General features: G+C 34.5%; 3 protein-coding genes across 5 annotated transcripts; 2 read left to right on the top strand and 1 right to left on the bottom strand.

Annotated features, from left to right (window-relative positions):
• The first annotated feature begins 1036 nt into the window (after window positions 1-1036).
• On the top strand, window positions 1037-5290 carry LOC101898383 (acireductone dioxygenase). Its single transcript, XM_059131803.1, has 5 exons — window positions 1037-1243; window positions 4206-4283; window positions 4348-4475; window positions 4932-5025; window positions 5090-5290. Exons 1-5 carry the CDS (start codon window positions 1121-1123, stop codon window positions 5225-5227), a joined length of 561 nt encoding a protein of 186 aa, XP_058987786.1. The 5' UTR covers window positions 1037-1120; the 3' UTR covers window positions 5228-5290.
• A 2061-nt stretch (window positions 5291-7351) lies between these two features.
• LOC101898680 (phosphoglucomutase) lies at window positions 7352-10686 on the top strand. Of its 3 annotated transcripts, none has more exons than XM_005188050.4 (7): window positions 7352-7491; window positions 7547-7671; window positions 7736-7900; window positions 7967-8048; window positions 8997-9544; window positions 9606-10276; window positions 10348-10686. In XM_005188050.4, the coding sequence occupies exons 2-7, from the start codon at window positions 7594-7596 to the stop codon at window positions 10484-10486; spliced, it is 1683 nt and encodes a 560-aa protein (XP_005188107.2). In that variant the 5' UTR covers window positions 7352-7491; window positions 7547-7593; the 3' UTR covers window positions 10487-10686. The 3 variants fall into 3 exon arrangements, with proteins under 3 accessions (XP_005188107.2, XP_019893941.2, XP_019893942.2); XM_020038382.2 differs by having other exon boundaries at window positions 7363-7498; window positions 7590-7671; XM_020038383.2 differs by having other exon boundaries at window positions 7406-7424; window positions 7590-7671.
• Window positions 10628-20328, bottom strand: LOC101898968 (WASH complex subunit homolog 5). The gene is made up of 6 exons (XM_059131525.1): window positions 20089-20328; window positions 18299-18593; window positions 17001-18227; window positions 15528-16924; window positions 10931-11305; window positions 10628-10853 (listed from the first exon to the last, which is right to left on the bottom strand). The coding sequence occupies exons 1-6, from the start codon at window positions 20208-20210 to the stop codon at window positions 10697-10699; spliced, it is 3573 nt and encodes a 1190-aa protein (XP_058987508.1). The 5' UTR covers window positions 20211-20328; the 3' UTR covers window positions 10628-10696.
• Between the last annotated feature and the right edge of the window lie 987 nt (window positions 20329-21315).

The raw sequence follows: 21315 nt of genomic DNA, 5'->3' as shown, positions 1-21315 counted from the left end.
TATCAAGGTAGGGCTATAATACCATATGATTTTAATTTTTTTTATTTTCTTGGCTTAATATGTCATCTTTATTTGTTTATGTATTTGTTTTCTTTTCAATAACAAACAAATTGTTCAGAAAATATTCAAATTCGGGTGTTTCCAAAATGTTTCTTTCAACGTATGCATCGACAAAATCTAGAGTTTTTATAGCGAAATAATCCTTTAGAGGTATATAGTACATGATTTTGAAAAGAAGTGTTGACCTTTCACTCATTTATCGCGTTTTTTCAATTATTTATTCAAAATAAATGCAACAAGTTGTTTGATTTTTTATTGTTTTGATACTAATTCTGACATTACAAGCCAAACAGGTAGACCTCTATACTTGCAATTTTTTCGAAGTTAGCCTACGTTCTCTTCATTGTACCATGGCTAGTAGATTCTTGCAGGTTCTTCAACAGCAAAGACCTAAAATGGTAAAGACTAGACAAAATGCATTTTGAGAAATGGTTTGTGTCTACAATACATAGAGTAACTGCTCATGGCAGTAACATGTTAATATAAAAACCACAATTACAGAAACGGATAACAAATAAAAATTTGAAAAATCCAAAATTTTGACTTCAAAATTCTATTCCATGGACTTTTACGAAAATTTGCACATTGCCTTAGCGGTTTAAATCAGTTAAAATTGGTAACTATGTTGTTATGATATCGTAACAACAGAGGTATTTTCACAGGGTTACCATATCTTGACTCTGTCTTGTCCTATCTTTACACTTCTATGTCTTTGTCAACAGACTTTTAATGATTTTTAAATATTTAATTACACGATACCGTTCAGAGGTTGTTATGACATTTGTTTCCAATACAATATGTTTTATGATGGTACTTTCATATCCGTTACATTTTGTGTTTGCAACTGGCAATTCCATGGCAGACAGATCAAACCAGAAACTAACAGTAGTTTCCATCCCATATCTCGCAGTTAATATGGCATCTCTGTTCGCTGTGAAAGGTTATCATCTGTTGAACGAATTGGGCAAACATAAACTAATAAACTCTTTCAGTGTCTAGTCCGTATCAGTCCTACACAGTTCTTAATTCTGTTTGTTGAAAATAATAATATTCGGAAAAAATGGTCAAAGCTTGGTTTATGGATAATGAAACTACCGATCAACGTTTGGAACATCATCGCAATCCGCCCGAATTTATTGAAATTGATGAACTCTTTAAGAAGACCGGTGTGGAGTATTTTCTGGTATGTTCGTTGGCTTCATGAAGTGTGGATGTGTGCATCATATTGTTATTATTTACGATAGTTTTTTATTGAATGCGAATATTGTGAGTGTTAAAACAAGGGCACAGAGGGGAATTTCGATAAAAAAAAGATAATATATATCGATCACATGGTAGTGTCATCGTTAACATATGGGACAGAGATGGGAATATTATGTACACGAATTAACTCGTTCAAACGACGCTTCTTGTCTTTCATAGTTGCGTCGTTCATTTATAACATGATAGAAGAATATAGGTAGACGCATCGACACAGCTGCTGGGACAATGAACTGTCAAACCAATTTTGGAATTGAAAATGTTGAATGAAAACGCGAATTATAATAACCTCCAAATAATAACCTCGCATAAGAAAACATAAAAATCTACCTATATTTAATAAAACGTTTAATTTTTTTTTGACATATCAATGCTGCCATTCGTTGATGCATCTATCTGTATTCTTCTGCCATGATTTATGTGGCGTTTCCACTGCACTTGATTCGCTCTCTATTCGTTGTTTGACCCTTAACTATGAAAAAACTACCTAATTCTTCACACAAAATTTTCTGAGCGAACACTCATATTTGTACGTTGTTCAAATCAAATCACTCTCAGAACAACGAAAAAATATGTCCCATCCCTAACAAATGAGAGCATTTATCAAAAAAATAAATTATGACATTTAAAAACTAAAAATAGAAAAATTTAATGAAATTTTAAAAATTTTTGGGAAAACTGAAAATTATGAATGAAAACTACAATGTTGAATGGCGTATGTACATTCAAACGAAAGTAAATTTTGTTTTCTCTCTCATTCGAGGTACGCATTTGGTCCACGAGTTGAAATTTCAACAGAAAACTGCAAACAAAAGAGGCAATATTTTCAAAATGTTTCTATCGGCAGAAAAAATGTTTGACAAGTGTCTCTCCAGCAGAATTTAAAAATGGAAAAACACAAAAATATGTTCAAAATGTCAACATTTACACAAAAAGTTGAAAACGTGAATGAAAATTGTAAAATTAATGGTATAATAAATCTTTGGGAGGAAAACAATAATTTCTTCTATTCGTATTAGTGATAATTTCATGTATTTTCGTATAAATTTCCATTAAAATCAACAAACAAAATTTTTGAGAAAAGGAGTTATTTTACTATGAATTACGAATCGTGCCGTATGAACGGGTTAATTCGTGTACGTAATTCTGAGAGCGAACAACGTTGTTCGGTTTTCAATGGAAACATGCTATTATATGATTTATACTTACTTGTTGTATCATGTGGTCTGTTCCAGAACTGCAAAAAATTTAAAAGTTTTTACTACGATAACCGATTTTCCCTTTATGATATCGAAGAAAATCACAAAAAAGTAGATTCTTGCAGGTACAGGAACAGAGCAATGTTTTTTTTCTGGAAATTGAAAACGGAAACAATGTTTTTTTCATGGGACAATCTGAAAGGTAGACCAATGCTATCATTTTTTATTGTAAAAATTATTGATCTCATCCAGAACCTGCATAAATCTACGAGTTTTGTATTTTTTTCCGACATTATAAAGGGAAATATCGGTTATCGTAGTAAAAATGTTTACATTCTTGTAGTTTTAGAACAGTTGGGGGTTTTAAGTCTTCCTTAGATATGGACGTACAGCTAGCAGAAAAAGTACATATTTTTATACCCTCCACCATAGTATGGAGGGTATATTAAGTTTGTCATTCCGTTTGTAACGCCTCGAAATAAACATTTTTGACCCCACAAATTACATATATTCTATGTCCTTCCGTCTGTGAAAATCACTCTAGCTTCCGAACGAAATGAAGTAGATTGATAAATTTTTACTCAAATGTATATTATGTCTGCAGAACTTTTGGTATTGAAATTGGGCTATGTAGATCCACGTTTTGGTATAGCCCCCATATAACGCCACCTCCCGATATTCGGTATTTTGGTGATTTAAGCGACATTATTGACCGGAATTGTTACAAATTGGGTATTTGAAGATCGTAATGGATACTATTGTCTAAGACTGAAAATTGTATGCGCAGGTCCAAGTCTTCGTATAGCCCTCATATAACGGCACCGCCCGATATTCGATATTTTGATTATTTTAGCGACATTATTCGCCGGAATTGTTTCAAATTTGGTATTTGAAGTTCGTAATGGATACTTCAGCTTATGAGAAAAAATTGTCTGTGCAGGTCCACGTTTTGGTAAAGATGAATTTATGGATTTAGCTACATTATATATACGTCATCGTGATACAATAAGGAGGTAGAAAAACTTCGTAAAACTATAGAAATACAGCTCTGAAGCTTAGCCCGCTTCCTGTCAGAATTATTCAAAATTATATGCAACAGTTTTATGGCAAATATTTCACATTTGTTCCTTATTTTTAAATTGACTTAAATAAAGGGAAAGATGTATGAAGTGTCTGGATTTTATTTCAAAAATAGGATCCAGAGTGTCCAATCTTTCAATTCCATGGCTAAACAATCTACGTTTCTTCCAATCATTGTTTTTGAAATATTTTGTTTTTATTTTTCAAAACAATAAATACCTTAGGGTGCAACTACATAAAAAGCTTAGTCATGGCTAGGCATATTAATGTCAAATTATAATGGAAAACGACGTCAGGATTTTATTGCAGGGCAAAAAATTCTAAGTTTATTGTCAAATTGTTGTCCAAAGCAACCATTTTGGCCGACCTTACGTAGGTCATGGACAAATGTATATTCAATGGCCCAAGAATAAGGTCCCCCTGTCAAGCCAGCTGACTACCAAATGTAATGTCAAAATGCATGATTGTGATTGAAATCACAGAACAAAGGACAAACAAATAGCCAACAATTGTAAACAAATTTTGACATTTCATTTGGTTTTTAAAATTTGCAGGAACACCTTGTTATTGCGCCATGGTAAATTCTAACAATTTCTATCATTGCAGATTGATGCTGATAACTATCAAAACGATAAAGTGCTTGTGGATCTACGCCAGAAACGCAATTATACTTACGAAGATGAGGTAAAGGAACCCCTGTAAAAATGCCAAAAACACATAATCTATTTATAAAAAACGACATTTTTAGATTACATGTTCGGAAAAATGTTTGCCCGATTATGCCAATAAATTGAAGTCGTTCTTTACTGAACATTTGCACACAGATGAGGAAATTCGTTTGGTGTTGGACGGCTCTGGATACTTCGATGTTCGAGAGTAAGTATTTTGAGCTGTGGAGGCATTTAAAAATATAGTTTATACCGATGTCTTAAAAAACAACAGCAGTTCAGGTGATAATACATAATGAGTTTGGCTTAATGGAATAGCATATTTAGTGAAATATTATTAAGGGATGTCAGAGGCGCACTCTAATCCTGCCATTGTTTTCCTTCATAATTTGACATTAATATGCAATGCTACGATGACAAGCTGTTTATGTATCATTACCTTATGCATAATTAATTTCTTTCCAGACATGCTGGATAAATGCAAATAAATGGTCTGTTTCAGAACTGCAAGAATGTAAAAGTTTTTACTACGATAACCTAACCGATTTTCCCCTAATGATATCGAAAAAATTGCAAAACTAGTAGATTCTTGTAGGAATTCTGGAAGAGAGCAAAATATATATTTTATGGAAAAAGTAATTGAAAAAATTTTAAACTTTTCCAGTGACAAAGAAAATTGGATTCGCATTGCAGTTAGCAAAGGTGACCTAATAATAATTCCTGCTGGAATTTATCATCGTTTTACTTTGGATGCTAACGTATGTTTTACCAAATCATTCGATTAAACATTCTTAATAATTTTTTTATGAAACCATATTTTAGAATTATGTAAAAGCTAAGCGTTACTTTGTTGGTGAGCCCGTTTGGTTGCCTTACAACCGTCCAGCCGATGATATGGATTGTCGCAAAGAATATTTAAAACACCAGTCGGAAGCATTTGCACATTTAAACAAAGTTTAAATCAAATTTTAAAATTTATGTTTATTACATAATGTTGTTAATAAAAATATCTTGTAAACAATACTAATACGTGTCTACTCATGGGACAACTAATTCTGGGTAGCCTCATTTTAAATAACAATATCCAATCAAACTTAAGTTAATTGTAAACAGATCCCCATCTCTGAATTCTGTAAATACAATGAATATATATTTTGACAAAGAGATAATGTCAAGCGTATATGTAATTTTAAAAAAAAAAATCAATCAATGCTTTCCTAATTCTACCATGTTATATATATATGGTACCAAGATGTAGAGGGTGAGATATATACGCATGGTACCAAGATGTAGAGGGTGATATAACAAAAAAAAACTGCAACAAAGTCAAACGCCATAATTTTTATTTTTTTTTAATTCTATTGAATGAAAGCAAAACTTGTCGGAAATAGCATCAAATTTTAGAATAAGTTTAGATTTGTTCGAATTGGTCACCTTTGGCACGAAATATGGCCAATGAAACCGTCACAAGCTGCCCGAATGTTGCTCTGCGGTATTTTGGCCCATTCCCGGCGAAGCGCTTGCTTGAGGAGATCGACACTTTGGTATTTTTTAGTACCAGCCTTGCTTTCCAAAATACCCCAGGCACAATGGTCCAACGGATTGGTATCCGGAGATTTTGGTGACCATTGTGCGCTGGAAATGAAGCGAGGAACCTCATTTTGTAACCACTCTTGGGTGGCGCGTGCTGAGTCCTCTTAGAATGTCCAAGGTCTGCGGCCAAAATGATTGCGTGCCCAAGGCTTTAATACACCCTCCAGAACATTTTCTGATGCCACGTTCGATTAATACGAGCGGAGAGCGACCATCGGCTGTAATGGCGGCCCATATCATCACCATGGCCGGCGCTTGAGTTCTGGTAGACAACCGAAGGTGCACATTTTCTGCTGGCAAGTAAACACGATCATTTTTTTTTTTTGTTTACAAACTGCTGGACAACGAATGTTTTCTCATCGGAGAAAACCAAATTCATCAGTTCACCACTTTCGGCCGAGCGAAGCAACCCTTTAGCTCTTTTGAGTCTAGTTTCTTCCTGTTGGGGTGTAAGTTCTTGCACTTTTTGGAATTTCAATGGCTTTACAAAGAGCTCATTTTTCAATATTTGCAGAATGGAATATTGCGACATGTTCAGCTCACGAGCCATTTTTCGGCCACTGCGACGCGTGGCCATTTCTGCTGATGTTGCTGTTTTCTTCCGTCCACTTCCTTAACATATGTCGGGCTACGCTACCAGTATCACGGTAACGAGCGATGGCACGAGACCCAAAAGATTTACTCACATTTAAATGCTGGAGTGCTCTAACAATAGCCTCTTGTGGTTTTCCAGTCAAATATAAAGAAATTCAAGCGTGATAGTGTTATCACGCTTGAATTCCATCACAAATAACTTTTTTTCTGGAAAATTCTCACCAAAATACTTTTGAACGCTTGTAAACAATATAATGAGCTGTAACTGGAATAATTTAAACAGCTGTCGGACCAGTGGCTAAGAAATGACAGCAGTCTGAAGTTAGTTGCAGTTTTTTCATTTCACCCTGTATATTATATAAAAATAAATGCATCCATATTATTTTTCTATTTTTCCGTTACATATGTTTTCAAATTTATATAAATTTTGGAGAATTAAAAAGTATTAATAAATGGTCTCTTCCTGAACTGCAAGAGTATAAATATGTTTACTACAATAACCGATAATAATAAAAAATTGCAAAACTAGTAGATTTTTGCAGGGTCTGGAACAGAGCACTTTTGTATAAAATTAAAGTATCGATAAAAATAAAATGTTGATAGTCGTATCGATGTTTTGCCAGCTTTAACCGTATACGAAAATGACAACACTGTCTTACAGCTGAGAAATTTTGTTTATGTTATGATTAAAACTTTTGTTTACATTCAAAAATCAACAGAATTTTTTCGATTTATTGGCTTTTGCTGGCAGTTTATAACATTTTGTTTTCTCCTCCTTAAAACGTGAGGTAAATATAAACAATTGATGAGTTATGTTTTATTTTTGCAAAAGTAAATATACACTTTTCGGTCAATTCAATTTGCCGGTACAAGAATGACCTTTGTCAATGACACAGCGTCAGCTGGGGGTGTCGTTTTGATAGTGATAGGACAGCAGCAACGATTTCAGCAACACAGGCAGTGAGGCAGTGTAAGTTTGTCAATTGAAGTGTTTGGGGGACGTTACAGAGCAATAAGAAGATTCTTGATTTTTTCGGGTAGAAGGTGTGATAACGATATTGAGATTTTTATTAATAATAAAATATATATTAGGTATAAATAGCAATAAACATTTTCTGTGGTATATCTTATACAGAAAAATGTCCCTAGCAACGGAAACTGTAGCCACAACTGTGTACGAGGGCCAGAAGCCAGGCACCAGTGGATTACGCAAAAAGGTTGACCAGGAATAGCTTGAAAATTCAATGTAGAATTTGAAATACATATATTGTTTGTCTTTAGGTTAAAGTATTTACCCAGGCAAACTATACGGAAAACTTTGTCCAATGTATTTTGGATGCTAATGGAGATGCCCTTAAAGGCTCCACGTTAGTGGTTGGTGGTGATGGCCGTTTCTATTGCAAAGAGGCTGCCGAATTAATTATACGCATGTGTGCTGCCAATGGGGTGAGAGGAAAACCAAATACAGCAAAATGATTCCTATATTAATTTAATTGAATTGATCTTAAATAGGTTGGTAAATTATTGGTAGGTCAAAATGGCATACTATCAACCCCTGCTGTATCAAGTTTGATACGTCATCACAAGGCATTGGGTAAGTGGTACTAAACTAAATTGAGTATTGTTTAGTTTTTCTAATCTCTGTTTGTCTTACAAGTACTTTAGAAGACAATAGAATTTGTTCTTATCACATTTGTGCATTTTCAATTCATATCATGTTTCACCAACCTGATGTCCGTATTACATGCCTCAGTCATGATCTTTATTTACATTCGCAAGTCAAGTGAAAGATAAGTTTGTTTATTGCTAAAATGCAGTTATTTCGACGTACAAACATGGGATAGTGTCTTATCACTTAGTAGTGCCCCCTATCATTGGCGTAACTGTCTGTTGTTAATAGTGAAGGTCAGCAACATTTTAAATAAATGTTCGATAAACATACAATGTAAGGAAAATGCATTGCGAACAGTAAAAGTTGAACTTTTTTTAAAAAGCGTATGCTAAGTTTTGTAGAAAAAAATTAAAAATGGTACAGAAATGACAACTAGAAAAAATGTTGTTCGACAATGATTTGCATTTTTTAATATTCTAATTTGCAAATCATTATACAAATCATTTTCTTAGTTAGTTTTTTGGACAACAGTTATCACTCTGAAGATAGTATTAAACGCATGTTTTGACTAAAAACATATTTATTTTCTATTAATGGTCCAATATTGTCCATTTCGTATCGGACAAACACAAAAATTGCCAGTATTTTTTGCCATTTCCTTTCCCCTTACCACTGTCTCTCTCCTACATACAGAGACTTGGCACAAGTAAACTTGTCTAATATAAATTCGGACCATAAAAAATACTTGGTCTGTTTCAGAAATGCAAGAATGTAAAAGTTTTTACTACGATAGCCGATTTTGCCTTTATGTTATCGGAGAATATTGCAAAACTAGTAGATTTTTTCAGGTTCTGGAAGTGAGAAATATCATGTGAACTAAAGTAAACTGAAATGAGACCCAAATAACAATTACTTCCTTTTTTTCACCAGGTGGCATTGTCCTGACTGCATCTCACAATCCTGGTGGCCCCGAAAACGATTTCGGCATCAAGTTTAATTGTGAAAATGGTGGCCCAGCTCCCGACGCTTTTACAAATAAAATCTATCAACTTTCAACTGCCATCAAAGAGTACAAAATTGTCAAAGGTCTGCCGGTGGATATTACCAAAGTCGGTACTACCACACACACCGTTAACAATCAACCATTTGTTGTTGAAGTTATCGATTCAGTGGCCAATTATGTTAATCACATGAAGGAGATTTTCGATTTTGCCAAACTCAAGGATTATGTTAGCGGCAAAACGTCGGGAAAACCATTGAAAATGCGTATCGATTCTTTGAATGGTGTCACCGGATCCTATGTAAGAGAGATCTTCTTAAATTGTTTGGGTGCCAGTGAACAGTGTGTGGTGCACACAACTCCGTTGCCTGACTTTGGTGGTTTACATCCGGATCCAAACTTGACATACGCCAAGGATTTGGTAGATGCCGTGGCAAATGGAGATTATGATATTGGTGCTGCCTTTGATGGTGATGGTGTAAGAAAACATTGTTTTTATTAAAATTAACCATGATGTTATATACGTTTTCCATTTTCAGGATCGTAATATGATAATTGGCCATAAGGCTTTCTTTGTTACCCCCAGCGATTCTTTGGCTGTTATTGCCCATTACTTGGAGTGTATTCCTTATTTCCAAAAGAATGGTATTCAAGGTTTTGCCAGAAGTATGCCAACTGCCTCGGCTGTCGATTTGGTGGGCAAAAAGTTGGGCAAGGAGGTATTTGAAGTACCCACTGGCTGGAAATATTTTGGTAACCTAATGGATGCCGGTCGTTTGTGTCTGTGTGGCGAAGAAAGTTTCGGTACAGGCTCAAACCATATACGTGAAAAGGATGGCATTTGGGCTGTTTTGGCCTGGTTATCCATTATGCAACACACCGGCAAGGGTATTGAAGATATTTTGAAGAATCATTGGTCGGTCTACGGCCGTAACTATTTCACCCGTTACGATTATGAAGAGTGTGAATTGGATCCATGCAATGAAATGATGGCAACGATGGAGAAAACTATTACCGATCCCTCTTTTGTGGGTAAGGAATTCTCCAGTGGTGGCAAGAGCTACAAAGTCAAAGTTGCCGATAACTTCGCCTACACTGATCCCGTTGATAAGTCCGTGGCCACCAAACAGGGCTTGCGCATTGTCTTTGAGGATGGCAGTCGTATTGTTATGCGTTTAAGTGGAACTGGCAGCAGTGGTGCTACTGTGCGGTACGTTTAATTGAAAACCCGTATTTTCGTTAAGATATTCAAATCTAATTAAATTTTGTTTGTGATTTCAGATTGTATATTGATTCCTATGAAAAGGATAATGTTTTAGGACAAGCCAGTGTAATGTTGAAACCCTTGATTGATATTGCCTTGGAAATATCACAATTGCCTAAATTCACCGGTCGCAATGCCCCCACCGTTATTACATAAATTTGTCTATGTTCGGTCAGGAACACACCAACAAGCAACTACCTCATATTTAGTAGAGGTATATGTTGATTATTTTTCTTTGAATTTAAACCGCGGCCCAAATGTTTTTGGTTGTAAAATTAATTTTATTGTTATAATGCATTTGTTTTAGTAGACTATTAAATATATTTAATAAACAAAATACATATAAATTTAAAAAATGTGTAAAAATTAACTCTTAACAGCTAAACCTAAATATTCATACTGATTTAATATGATCACAGGTAAACGCTCAGTCAGTGTGGAACGTGGTAGATGTGACAAACGCACAAACATTTCCAAAAAATGTAATGTTGTAATGGCCTCTGGGCATAATTCATGTTTAGCGCTACATTTTTAGTCGGAATAAAAAAATGGAAGTTTGGGTAAAAAATATTTTAAATAGGAGAATATCTCGGAACTTACCTCAAATTCGTTTCAACCAAGACCGAAACAAATTGACATAGATATGTTATGAACATAGTTTTCACATCTTTATGAAACTGTTGTAAAATCGTTAGCAAGCCAACTATGAGCGGAACTCCATCCAATGCATCTTTATTCACTTTTGGTAGAAGACTTTGAATTTGCATTGAATATTGTAAGCGATTGGTAACGTTGTGTAGGACAAATAAGGAGAAGAATAGTGGTATATTATGAGAGTTTTTGCACAAAACAAATATTTCTTCCAGCGGCTCATAGGATCCTGTATACATAAGGTAATCTTTTAGTTCCACCAGCATTGTATTGTCTTTGAATTTTTGTTGCATATCTTTATTCTCCAATTCATTTAGTAATGATCTGAAATTGTACAAGAAGAGGAAATAGATATGTAAGATGTTAAATAAAACAAAGTTTCTAAAAATTATGATGAATTCCGATCTTTACGGAACTGTTATATATTTTTGGGAATATTTTTTTTTTATAGACTGCGAGATTTTTTTAGATATATTAATCGCGGATATTTTAAGATATATTTTATACAGTCGAGGAATTTAAAAAAAATAATATTTTTTTAAACCAGTAAGAAAAAGTCAAATGTCGGGCGGGGCCGACTATATAATACCCAACACTACTATGCATATTTAGTGGAGCTCCCGTAACAAAATAATTTATTTGAAGTAGATCATCCCTATCAACATTTGGCTTTACAGTTACAGTTTGGTTTTAAAAGGAACTAATACATGGGCGGCATATCCAATTCTGAATCCATTTTCACTAAATTTGACGGAGACATTTTAATCTTTTATACCAAATAACATTGCTATAGAGAGCATGATATCACTTCGAGAAGGATTATATTAAAAATATATATATCGGAGCCGAGTTCCACAAAATGGAAACGTACGTCCCGAAATTCACTCCATTCTGGCAGATATTAGCCATTATTTGCACAATAAACCTGAAATCGGATTAAGGATATATATGGGAGCTACACTGGTGGTCAAAACTAAAGCAACTAAAATTACAAGGAGAATGAATGCCCTGTAACTTTTTCAAAAATTAAGAAAATGAGAAAATTTGGTTTTTACTGTGATATTTATCGCTTTTTGCTTCCTTCGACAATTTCGCTTGTCATAAATCCTTTTTGAGAAGTTTTTTACAACAGTATGTGTTTATCTATTCGTTTTTTTAAGTACTGCCCAAAAAAATTTTAAAACTGGCTAAAAGCAAATACAGTACCTGAATAAAACAGCAAATTATCAGTGACTATCAAAACAACATATCACAGAAAATGATTTCCGAGAAATAATTCATAAATATTTATGTGATTTCATAATTATTTCTGTATACTAAGTCAGTTTTTTGAAACTGGATCAGTAGTAACAGTCTATAACGGATGAAGGCCGTGAAAAACTTCAGCCTGTACTGATCCACAAATTGTGAGAGAAATAAAAAACAACTATTTAAGAGTTCAACTGGATTGGAGAGAGAGAGAGCAATCATTGGATATAAGCTCGAGATCAGTGCGTAGACGAGTAGTGGCAGCTGGTCTGCATGCCCGTAAGACATCAAAAAACCATTTATATCTGAAAAAATCAAAAAGGCTTTCGGAAACGATAATATTAAGTGGAATCAAGCTCAATGGAAAAACATTATTTCTGGGATGAGTCTACGTTTAATATTAAAGGCTCAGACGTGAAAAATTTTACGGTGAGAAGGCCAAAAAATTAAGGACTCAAGCCGCAGTGTTGCAAAGGTACAATGAAGCATGAGGGAGGGTCAAAAATGGGGTGGCGCTGTTTTTCTTTCTATGGACTTGGGCCTATCCATAAAATAAAGGAAGTTGTGGATCGGTTTGTTTACAAAGATGTGTTGGACATCACGTTGTTCCCTTGCGCTGAGTAAAATATTCTGCTGATTTGGGTGTTTCAGCATGACAAGGATCCCAAACTTGTCAAATATTGGTTGCGGCAGTCAAAAATTCATGTTTTGTTGTGGCCGGCACAATCACCTGACCTAAACTCCTTAGAAAACCTTTGGAGTATCGTAGATAGGAAGATCAAGAGAGATTCGGAAATAAATAAGCACAACATTTTCTAAAGAATTTGGGGTGCCTGGGAAGGCACACCCAAGGATCAAATTGAGCGTGTTATAGATTCAATGCCTCGTAGATTTGCAGCTGCTATCAAAAATAATGGTTATGCTATCGACTACTAGCCAAAATTTAATTATTTTAAAATAAAAAATCAAAAGTTGCTTTAGTTTTGACCAAGCAAAAATTGGGTCATTTTAGTGTTCCACATATTATTTTTCGTTCAAAATTATTTTTGTATTATTATTTTTAGTTTCATAAAAGTGAATTAAACCCCTCATTTAAAACTGGAAAAATAATTACGATTTGTTTATTTTTGTAAAAGTTACAGGACATTTATTGTCTTTGCGATTTAAGTTGCTTTAGTTTTGGCCACCAGTGTATATCCAAATCTTAGTCGTTTTCGATTAACTTTGGCAAAGGTATTTCCGAGCTCTATAAGATATCTGGTACGATAAGATATCTGGTACGCATGTGAGGGACTTAAAACCCCAAATCGGATGAAACATATATATATATATGGGAGCTATAGCTATATCTGAACAGATTTTCTTCAAATTTGATGTACCTGCTTCTAAATTGAATTCGGTGGGATGTACCAAAATTCAGGTCATTTGGACTGATATTGGCTGTTTGGTGGACAATTAACCCGAAATCGGTTGAAGATTTATATGGGAGCTTTATCCAAATCTGATGCGATTATCACGAATTTCAATAGGGTTTGTCCTTGTCCAAATATTGTTTGGAAAATTCCAGCTCAATCGGATAATACATGCGACCTGAATTTTGTTCACAAGAATACATGGACAAACGGACTTACATGCATATATCGACTCAGAAAGTGATTCTATGAAGATCCTCAAAAGTAACTATGGGTCTATCTCGCTTCCTTCTCCGTGTTACAAACAAATGAAGAAAGACATTACCACTATGTGTTGTAGGGTATAAAAACAAAGGAGATTTTTGAAAACCATAGATTTTCAGAAAATATTTTTAGCAAATAATCCACAATTTTTTGCTTATTTAAAACATTTCGTTTTAAAATATTTGACACTATAAGACTCCATCACAGAGTTGCATTTTTCTAGTTTCTTGGAAGTTGGCATCGTATTAGTATACTAAATTTTCAGACTTTCAAAGTCGTATATATTATATAAGTTTTTTCTTTTTCAGAAAGAATAATAGGAAAATGTATACCTTTTACACCAAAAGTCATCAAAAACTTTCATTTTGAAGTAAACCTAGGAGGAGGTTAGTAAAACCATTGCCCAATGTGGTCCCACATTCATTTTTTTCTGTCCAAAACTTTTTCAACGTCTCCATATGTAAACCCGAGAAACAGCGACCTCAATATCAAATTACTGAATTTCGGTTCTATCCTTCTTCCAATACCACATTTAGTAACATTTACTACGCATATTCAAAACAATCTACATCTCTCCATTGTAGACACCCACATTGATCCAAAATGAGTAACATTTAGTTCTTTTCGACCAATTATGGTACGAATTTGCAAAATAACCAGCAGATCTCAACACCAGATAAAAACAGAGGCCTGAATATCAAACTTCGGGATTCCAGCTCTTTACATTCACTCAATACCCAATATAGTAATATTTAGTACTTTTCGTATAATTTAAGTACTCATTTGATAATCCGTTCCATATCTCAATCTCAGACACCGAAAGTTATCGCAATTTAAAGTTATACATATTCAGCTCTATCCCTCCATCCAGTACCAGAAACACCCTTTCAACCACAGACACCAACAGTGACATCCGTATCAATTTTCAGGATCTCAGGTCTATTCATTCATCCAATACAGAACACATAGAACCACCTCCATATCTGAATCCCAGATACCAACAGAGATCTCAGCTCTATACCTTCATCCAATACACAATTTAGTACCATTTAGTGTTTTTCGTACAAATATAGGACGCATTTCCAAACAACCGTCAAATCTCAATCACAGATACCATCAGTAATATAAATATCAAATTTGAGAATTTTATCTCTATACCTCCATCCAATACCAAATATAGTACAATTCAGTACTTTTCGTACAATTATTGTACATATTTCCAAAACCAACTCCATGTCTTAACCACAGACACTAACATATATCTCAAATTTTGGCACTTTTCGTACAAGTATATGACACATTTTCGAACCACCGCCATATCCTCGGATTTTATAATTTTTTTGGTTATTCAAAACGTTGGCTTTTTGTGGGGGAGATACCAGAAGGAAATCGGATTATCCTTTCTCTCTCTGTGCAGTAAAATATTTTTGTGAATATTTCGACATTTTTTGGGGGAGGTACCAGAAGGATTGCCCATCTCTAATAACACAGATTTTAAGTTGATTAGGAAAAGATTTTAATTTGTTTATGATTTTCATTTCTGAAAATAACATTTCACCTTTGTAGAATTTTACATAGTCTATTGAGTATTAAAAACATATTATTAGCAAATAATCCCTTACCTGTTAAATGTCTCCAATGCCGATTCCAAATTCTTTGCATTTACTTTACTCTTACTTTTCAATTCAAATGCCAATTGTTTTCTCAGTATTTGTTTGTGGCCCAAATCCAATATCCAATCCACCATAGTGGGCCACACCTTAAGCCATCTTTGATGATATGCTGCATAATATTTAAGAGGATTAGTTGTGTATGCGCCGGGAAATTGTTTCGATTCCAGTTCCAGCGTCAATTGAGCCAAAGTTGAAGACCACATTTGATCATTTTCAATGTTATGTTGAAGTTTTTCGATATTCTTTTTTAAATCGGCCACAAACATATAGGTGTACAAACGATCCAATCCCACCAAACCAGCTGGCCCAATTGCTTCGCGCATTTTACAAAAGAAACGTGAATCCAAAACTTCTTTATGTGGCGACTTTTTGTCATACCATGTCGCTTTCAATTCCACAAAAATGGTATTGCGCGGATCCGTACACAGAAGTATTTCATTGGCTAAACGTCCTATGAAGTTGTTGGATTTTGTTGTATCGCCTTGCAATGGTGGAAATGTTGGTATAGGTATAGTGGTGGACTGGTATTGAGATTGCCAATCTTGCACTTTATTGCGTAAAAATGCATTACACTCCCTTTCAACATTGTAGTTGATGACGCGTGTCAATTCCTGTTGTAATATTTTCAAGCCATGCACATTCAAATAGTCTTGAATGTATTCAAATGACCTGCGATAGCCATCCATGATTTTGGCCAATTGGTCTAATTTTGTTTCCAATTCTAAGGTTGGGGGATTCTTTTGCTTACCGCCACTGCCGCTGGGTGTAAAAATTAAACCCACATTTAAGGCATTGGCCAGATGTTTAACCAATTCTTTGCGTATACCATCTTCCAGTAGTTGTTTGGGGTCCAATTCAATTACACCAACCAACGTTTTTTTCATCATAAGTATACCCTCGGTGAACACCGATATAGAATGTGTTAATTTAGCCACAGTATAACGATCTTCAAATTGGGCATACTCTTTTAATTTGTCTTTTTCCAAACGGGTGGGTAGCTCTTTGAGAACGTCCGTTTGTAATTGAATGATGCGGGCCATTAAATTAAACATTGACTCTGGTATTATTTGTAGTACTTTCCGCATATAATTGGCCAATTCTGTACTGTAGTAGTTGGAAACGGATACTAAATCTTCGGATTTTGCCTGATTTATACGCATCAGTGGAATTTCCAAAGCACTGGCCAATTTCAAAAACGTAGCTCTAAGTCGTATAACAGATTTAGGTTGTCTCTTGATGGCATCTTGCATAATTGCAGTGAAATCGCGGTCTATTAAGCGCCAAGCATAGCTAAGATCACTTATCAATTGTATATTGATGAGGATATCTTCTTTCACATTGATGATCTGGAAGTGTTAAATTGTATAAATTGATTTTAATTTTTCAGTTTTGTGAGATCACTGCACAACTCCTTTCACTCACCTGAGTCATTCTTGTTAAATATTCCCGAGTTTCCATCAGATACTGCTTAACTTGCATGTTCGATTGCAGATTATGAAACTCTTGCACCTCCTCCAAGGCTTGTATCAACTGTATCAGAGTCCTACCGGAAATATTTACGTTGTCCGAATTTAAATTTTCAATCTCTTTGGCTATATCATCAAACCACAATTTTAATTGTGGATTACTTTCGATTTTCGATAGCGGCCGAGATCCTGAAAATGCCTCCGCCAACTCTTTTACCCGATCCAAAGCTTCCTTCTTAAAATCACTCCATCTGTTGGATTTTTCTTGCATTAAACTACGTAAAATCTCTTTAACTTCCAGTTCTAATTGGGAGCAATTGAGCAATAGTTTAAAAAGATCCAATTCATTGTAGCCCAACTCGGTTCGTACCAATTTTATGATTTGCTCCATTTTTTGTGTAACAGGACCCCTGGAAATTTCATAAATTGTCTTGGAGGCATGTGTGAAATACCATCTCAACAAAACATTGCACTGACGTATGAGATTTATGATTTTTGAAATATTTTGCAGTACAAAGAAGTCTGTTAATATTCCATCACGTAATATCTCCTGTGATTGTTTTAGCACCTTCTCCATTTTCTCTTTGCGCAACAGACAAAAACCCTTTATGGCTGTCGTTTCAACGATAGACAACGCAGCCTTTGCCGCTTTGAACTGATCCCAAGCATCAACTAAATTTACAGTTATGCCCATGTAAATTGAGACAACCCAATTGTCGGAAAAGAACTTATCTACAATTTCACGCATTTGTGCCACTTGGGAGTGCAGTATTTTTGGTGAGAAATATAAACAAACATATAGCATGGCGGCCTGTGTTGACAAGGCGGTAGATCGATGATCGGGATGTGGAAATATACTCAATTGATTGTAAATATCATCGCAACGCAAACGTCCAATAACCATATCAATAAAATTCTCATCAAATTTAAAACGGGCAAAATATGATTCGGGATAATTTGAAATGCCATCTTTGGAGGTTTTATTGTTGGTTTGATTGTTTGCTTTTGGTGAAATGTAGCCAGTGGAACGAAGCAGCATGCACACATCATCGATATTACTGTCGCTGTGTGATTTCGAACCACTATAACGATAGTATGATATTAAAAGACGCTCCCTCACCGCACCCGGTATGTGAAAGTCAACGATAAGAAGTATTACGCCGAATATATACAGAGCTTCACACTATTTCAAATGAAAGTAAAGAAATATATATTGTTAAACATTCAGGTGATCAGAAAAAAATTCTTACATACCATCAATTGCTTTCCTTCTTCATCTTGCAATACCGTTTCCAATGTTTGCTGAATGTAATAGCCTCGATTTAATTCATCAATGAATTGTTGCAAATCTTTGGCATATTGATGTGTACTTTCAAAGGCTAAATAAAATCGTGTCAATATTTCCAAATAGTTTTCTCGTATTTCTTCATCTAAGTCCTGTAGAAGGGGATCCTGTTCAATTTTCTGGTCTTGTGCTTCAGCAATTTTCAGATAACTGAAATCCATTATTACTTCGGCATATTTTTGCTGATCTGCTTTAGACTCTAGCCTAAGAAAAACAATATAAAAACCAGTAAAATAGTATCAGTCGCTTTTACCGACAGATGTATACCCACAGCCTTGAGTTATGATTATTCAAACTGTTGACCCTTCCGAAGCAGTTGGCCAATATTGACCAATTCGAATCTGACCTAATACCGATATAAATATTACAACGTGCCAGATTTGGACTATATCGACTTCCTCTTTTACAAATTTTTCTTATGTGCAAATTTTAGGAAAATGTGAAAATATACGCGAGGTAACAGATATAGCGGACCGAAGCATTCCATTTTCATACTTTATCTAATACAGAAGAAAATATTAGTATGGACAAAATTTTAAGAAAATCAAACATTTATACCCAATTTTATGCAAAATCATAGTTAGTAGTTATATATCACCTTCACAACAGATCTTGTGTTAAAAAAAATGTTGACCCTTTGTTGGGGAGGTATCAGAAGGAATGATCCGATCTCTGCCATCTTTATTACAGATCTTGTTTTGACGGAAGTATTGAGATGTGGCAAGTCTGAATGGAATCCGATGTTAATTTCGTATTTTATTAGCTACATGAATTTTCAAAATTTTGATCCATTGTGGGAGAGGTACCAGAAGTAGTGAACCGATATATTCCATCTTCACACCAGACCTTGGGTTAATAAAAATATTGAGATGTGTCTAATTTGAATATAATCGGACACATACATCACTTTTTATAAGAGTTATAATTATTCAAAATTTTGACCCTTTGTTGGGAAAGTACTGGATGGAGTGGACCGATATTGATGCAAATATTAGGATTTGTTGACAAATGTTGACATTTTGCGTGGGAGGTACCAGAAGTAGTGGACCGATATTGCCCTTCTCCGAAATCGATCTAAGTTTGACAATAATATTACCATGTACCATGTTTGGATTAAATCGGATACTCCCTTCGAGAGTTATCGTGCGCACCATCCAGACAGACAGACAGACAGACGGACGGACCGACATCGCAAGGTCGACTCCAGATGTCGTGAAACGGATTTGGTCCCAAGAAACCTAGATATCCGTATCAATTGATAAATACACTCTCTAGCCATATGGCTGAGGGTATAATTAATGTAGTTTTAAAACTTTGCCTGTAAATGTGTTTGTTTCTCTTTGGAAGTTTTTTGATTTAAAAGGAAATCAGGAAATCAAATAAGGTATAGGGATTTCAGTTTCAGTATATATAAAAATTATTATTCCATTTCTATCTACTCGAACTATTCATTCAACAGTGAAAAGGTGAGGATTGAAAATTCCGCAGCATAGTCAACAGTTTTCAGTTTTTCCATAATAACGATCGGAGTTTCATCATTCCTCCACAATATAAAAGCTGAATAGTAACCAACTATTTACTAATTTTAAAATTTTCGGTTTTTCCAGTATAAACTTCATGCCCTTTTCCATCTTCTGATTTAGGGTATACAAATATAATTGGGATAGTATTTCCAACTTTCCTTTTCGTTTCAACTCACCTAAATATTTCTGGAATGTAATCCTTCAAGCGGAGCACTTCTGCAATAATGGAATTACCCATAGAAACAATGGCAAGTAAGTTTTGTCCACAGGCATTGTTTTCTGCCAAAAACTCTGCCATCGTGTTGCGTTTTTAAATGATGCACCTCCGACAGCTCCAACTGGATATGAATAGGGATTCAAGAAGGACGATGCTATATGACCACTCTGGAGCAAAAAAGTCATAAACAGAAACAGAAAACGGAATAAAGATAAGGAATCAAAACAGAAACAAACACACACCCTTGAAACACACCAACAACGTTTAGAGTTCCTTAGATCGAAAATGTTTTTGACCGGCATCCAGTTGTTTTTTGAACCAGCTGTTTATCTTTTTGTGAAGACGTATGCCGAATGTCAAATGTGTTGCATATAAATTCGACCTGCTACACTCTGTAAATAAATTCAACAATTTTCGATATGTTTTATTATTTATTTATTTATTTACTTATTTATTAATCCATTTGTAATAAAAAGGCCTAATAGACCGTACATAATTATTACATAGCCTACCTTAAACCTGAGTTAAAAAACAATTCAATAATAAAAGTAAATAAATTCACAATTTCATGATATATAGATACGTACATACATTATACTACTATATAAAGTACTTGCTATTATTATTATTGGCTCCCCAGCCATAAAAAATTGAATACAAGGTAATTAATGTCCATGTTAACAATAACTTTTAGATTAGATAGCAAAAAAAATCAAGTTATAAAACGGCTACATATAACAACAACAATTAGGATGCAAGATGTTGAAGCAGTTTTAATCGAAAAACATTGTTAGAATGTGAAAAAACTCTTAATTCCTGGGGTAATGTGTTCCAACATCGCACGACCCGCACCAGAAACGATCGTGTATAATCATTTCTAAAGATCCTAGGAATAAAAATTTGAGGGTTTCTTGTTGAATGAAAAAATGTGAAACTCATCCTCAAAGAAACTGGTCTACCACTTCTTATTATATTATAAAAGGATACGAGATTACGACAGGTAATTAATTCATTAAATGAACATCCGATAAACCGTTTCACATATTCAGATATATGTTCTCTTCCACGGACCGGTTTTATTATTAAATGGGATATTTAAAATGTATATTTATATAAATAGAATTTAAAATTTTTATTTAGATTGAAATAATTCTTTGAGATGAAAAATCTGTGCCTTTATGACGTA

This window comes from Musca domestica, unplaced genomic scaffold (assembly GCF_030504385.1).
Source record: "Musca domestica strain aabys unplaced genomic scaffold, Musca_domestica.polishedcontigs.V.1.1 9, whole genome shotgun sequence".
NCBI classification, from domain to species: Eukaryota; Metazoa; Arthropoda; class Insecta; order Diptera; family Muscidae; genus Musca; species Musca domestica.
This window is presented reverse-complemented; position numbering and strand designations above follow the sequence as displayed.

Coding starts and splice junctions, on each gene's coding strand:
- LOC101898680 (XM_005188050.4), top strand. CDS start 7,594: ATGTCCCTAGCAACGGAAACTGTAGCCACAACTGTGTACGAGGGCCAG. Junction 8,049..8,996: donor ACGTCATCACAAGGCATTGG/GTAAGTGGTACT, acceptor TTTTTTCACCAG/GTGGCATTGTCCTGACTGCA. Junction 10,277..10,347: donor AGCAGTGGTGCTACTGTGCG/GTACGTTTAATT, acceptor TTGTGATTTCAG/ATTGTATATTGATTCCTATG.
- LOC101898968 (XM_059131525.1), bottom strand. CDS start 20,210: ATGGCAGAGTTTTTGGCAGAAAACAATGCCTGTGGACAAAACTTACTT. Junction 18,594..20,088: donor TACATTCCAGAAATATTTAG/GTGAGTTGAAAC, acceptor TGTTTTTCTTAG/GCTAGAGTCTAAAGCAGATC. Junction 11,306..15,527: donor GCATTGGAGACATTTAACAG/GTAAGGGATTAT, acceptor GTACAATTTCAG/ATCATTACTAAATGAATTGG.
- LOC101898383 (XM_059131803.1), top strand. CDS start 1,121: ATGGTCAAAGCTTGGTTTATGGATAATGAAACTACCGATCAACGTTTG. Junction 4,476..4,931: donor GGATACTTCGATGTTCGAGA/GTAAGTATTTTG, acceptor AAACTTTTCCAG/TGACAAAGAAAATTGGATTC. Junction 5,026..5,089: donor GTTTTACTTTGGATGCTAAC/GTATGTTTTACC, acceptor ACCATATTTTAG/AATTATGTAAAAGCTAAGCG.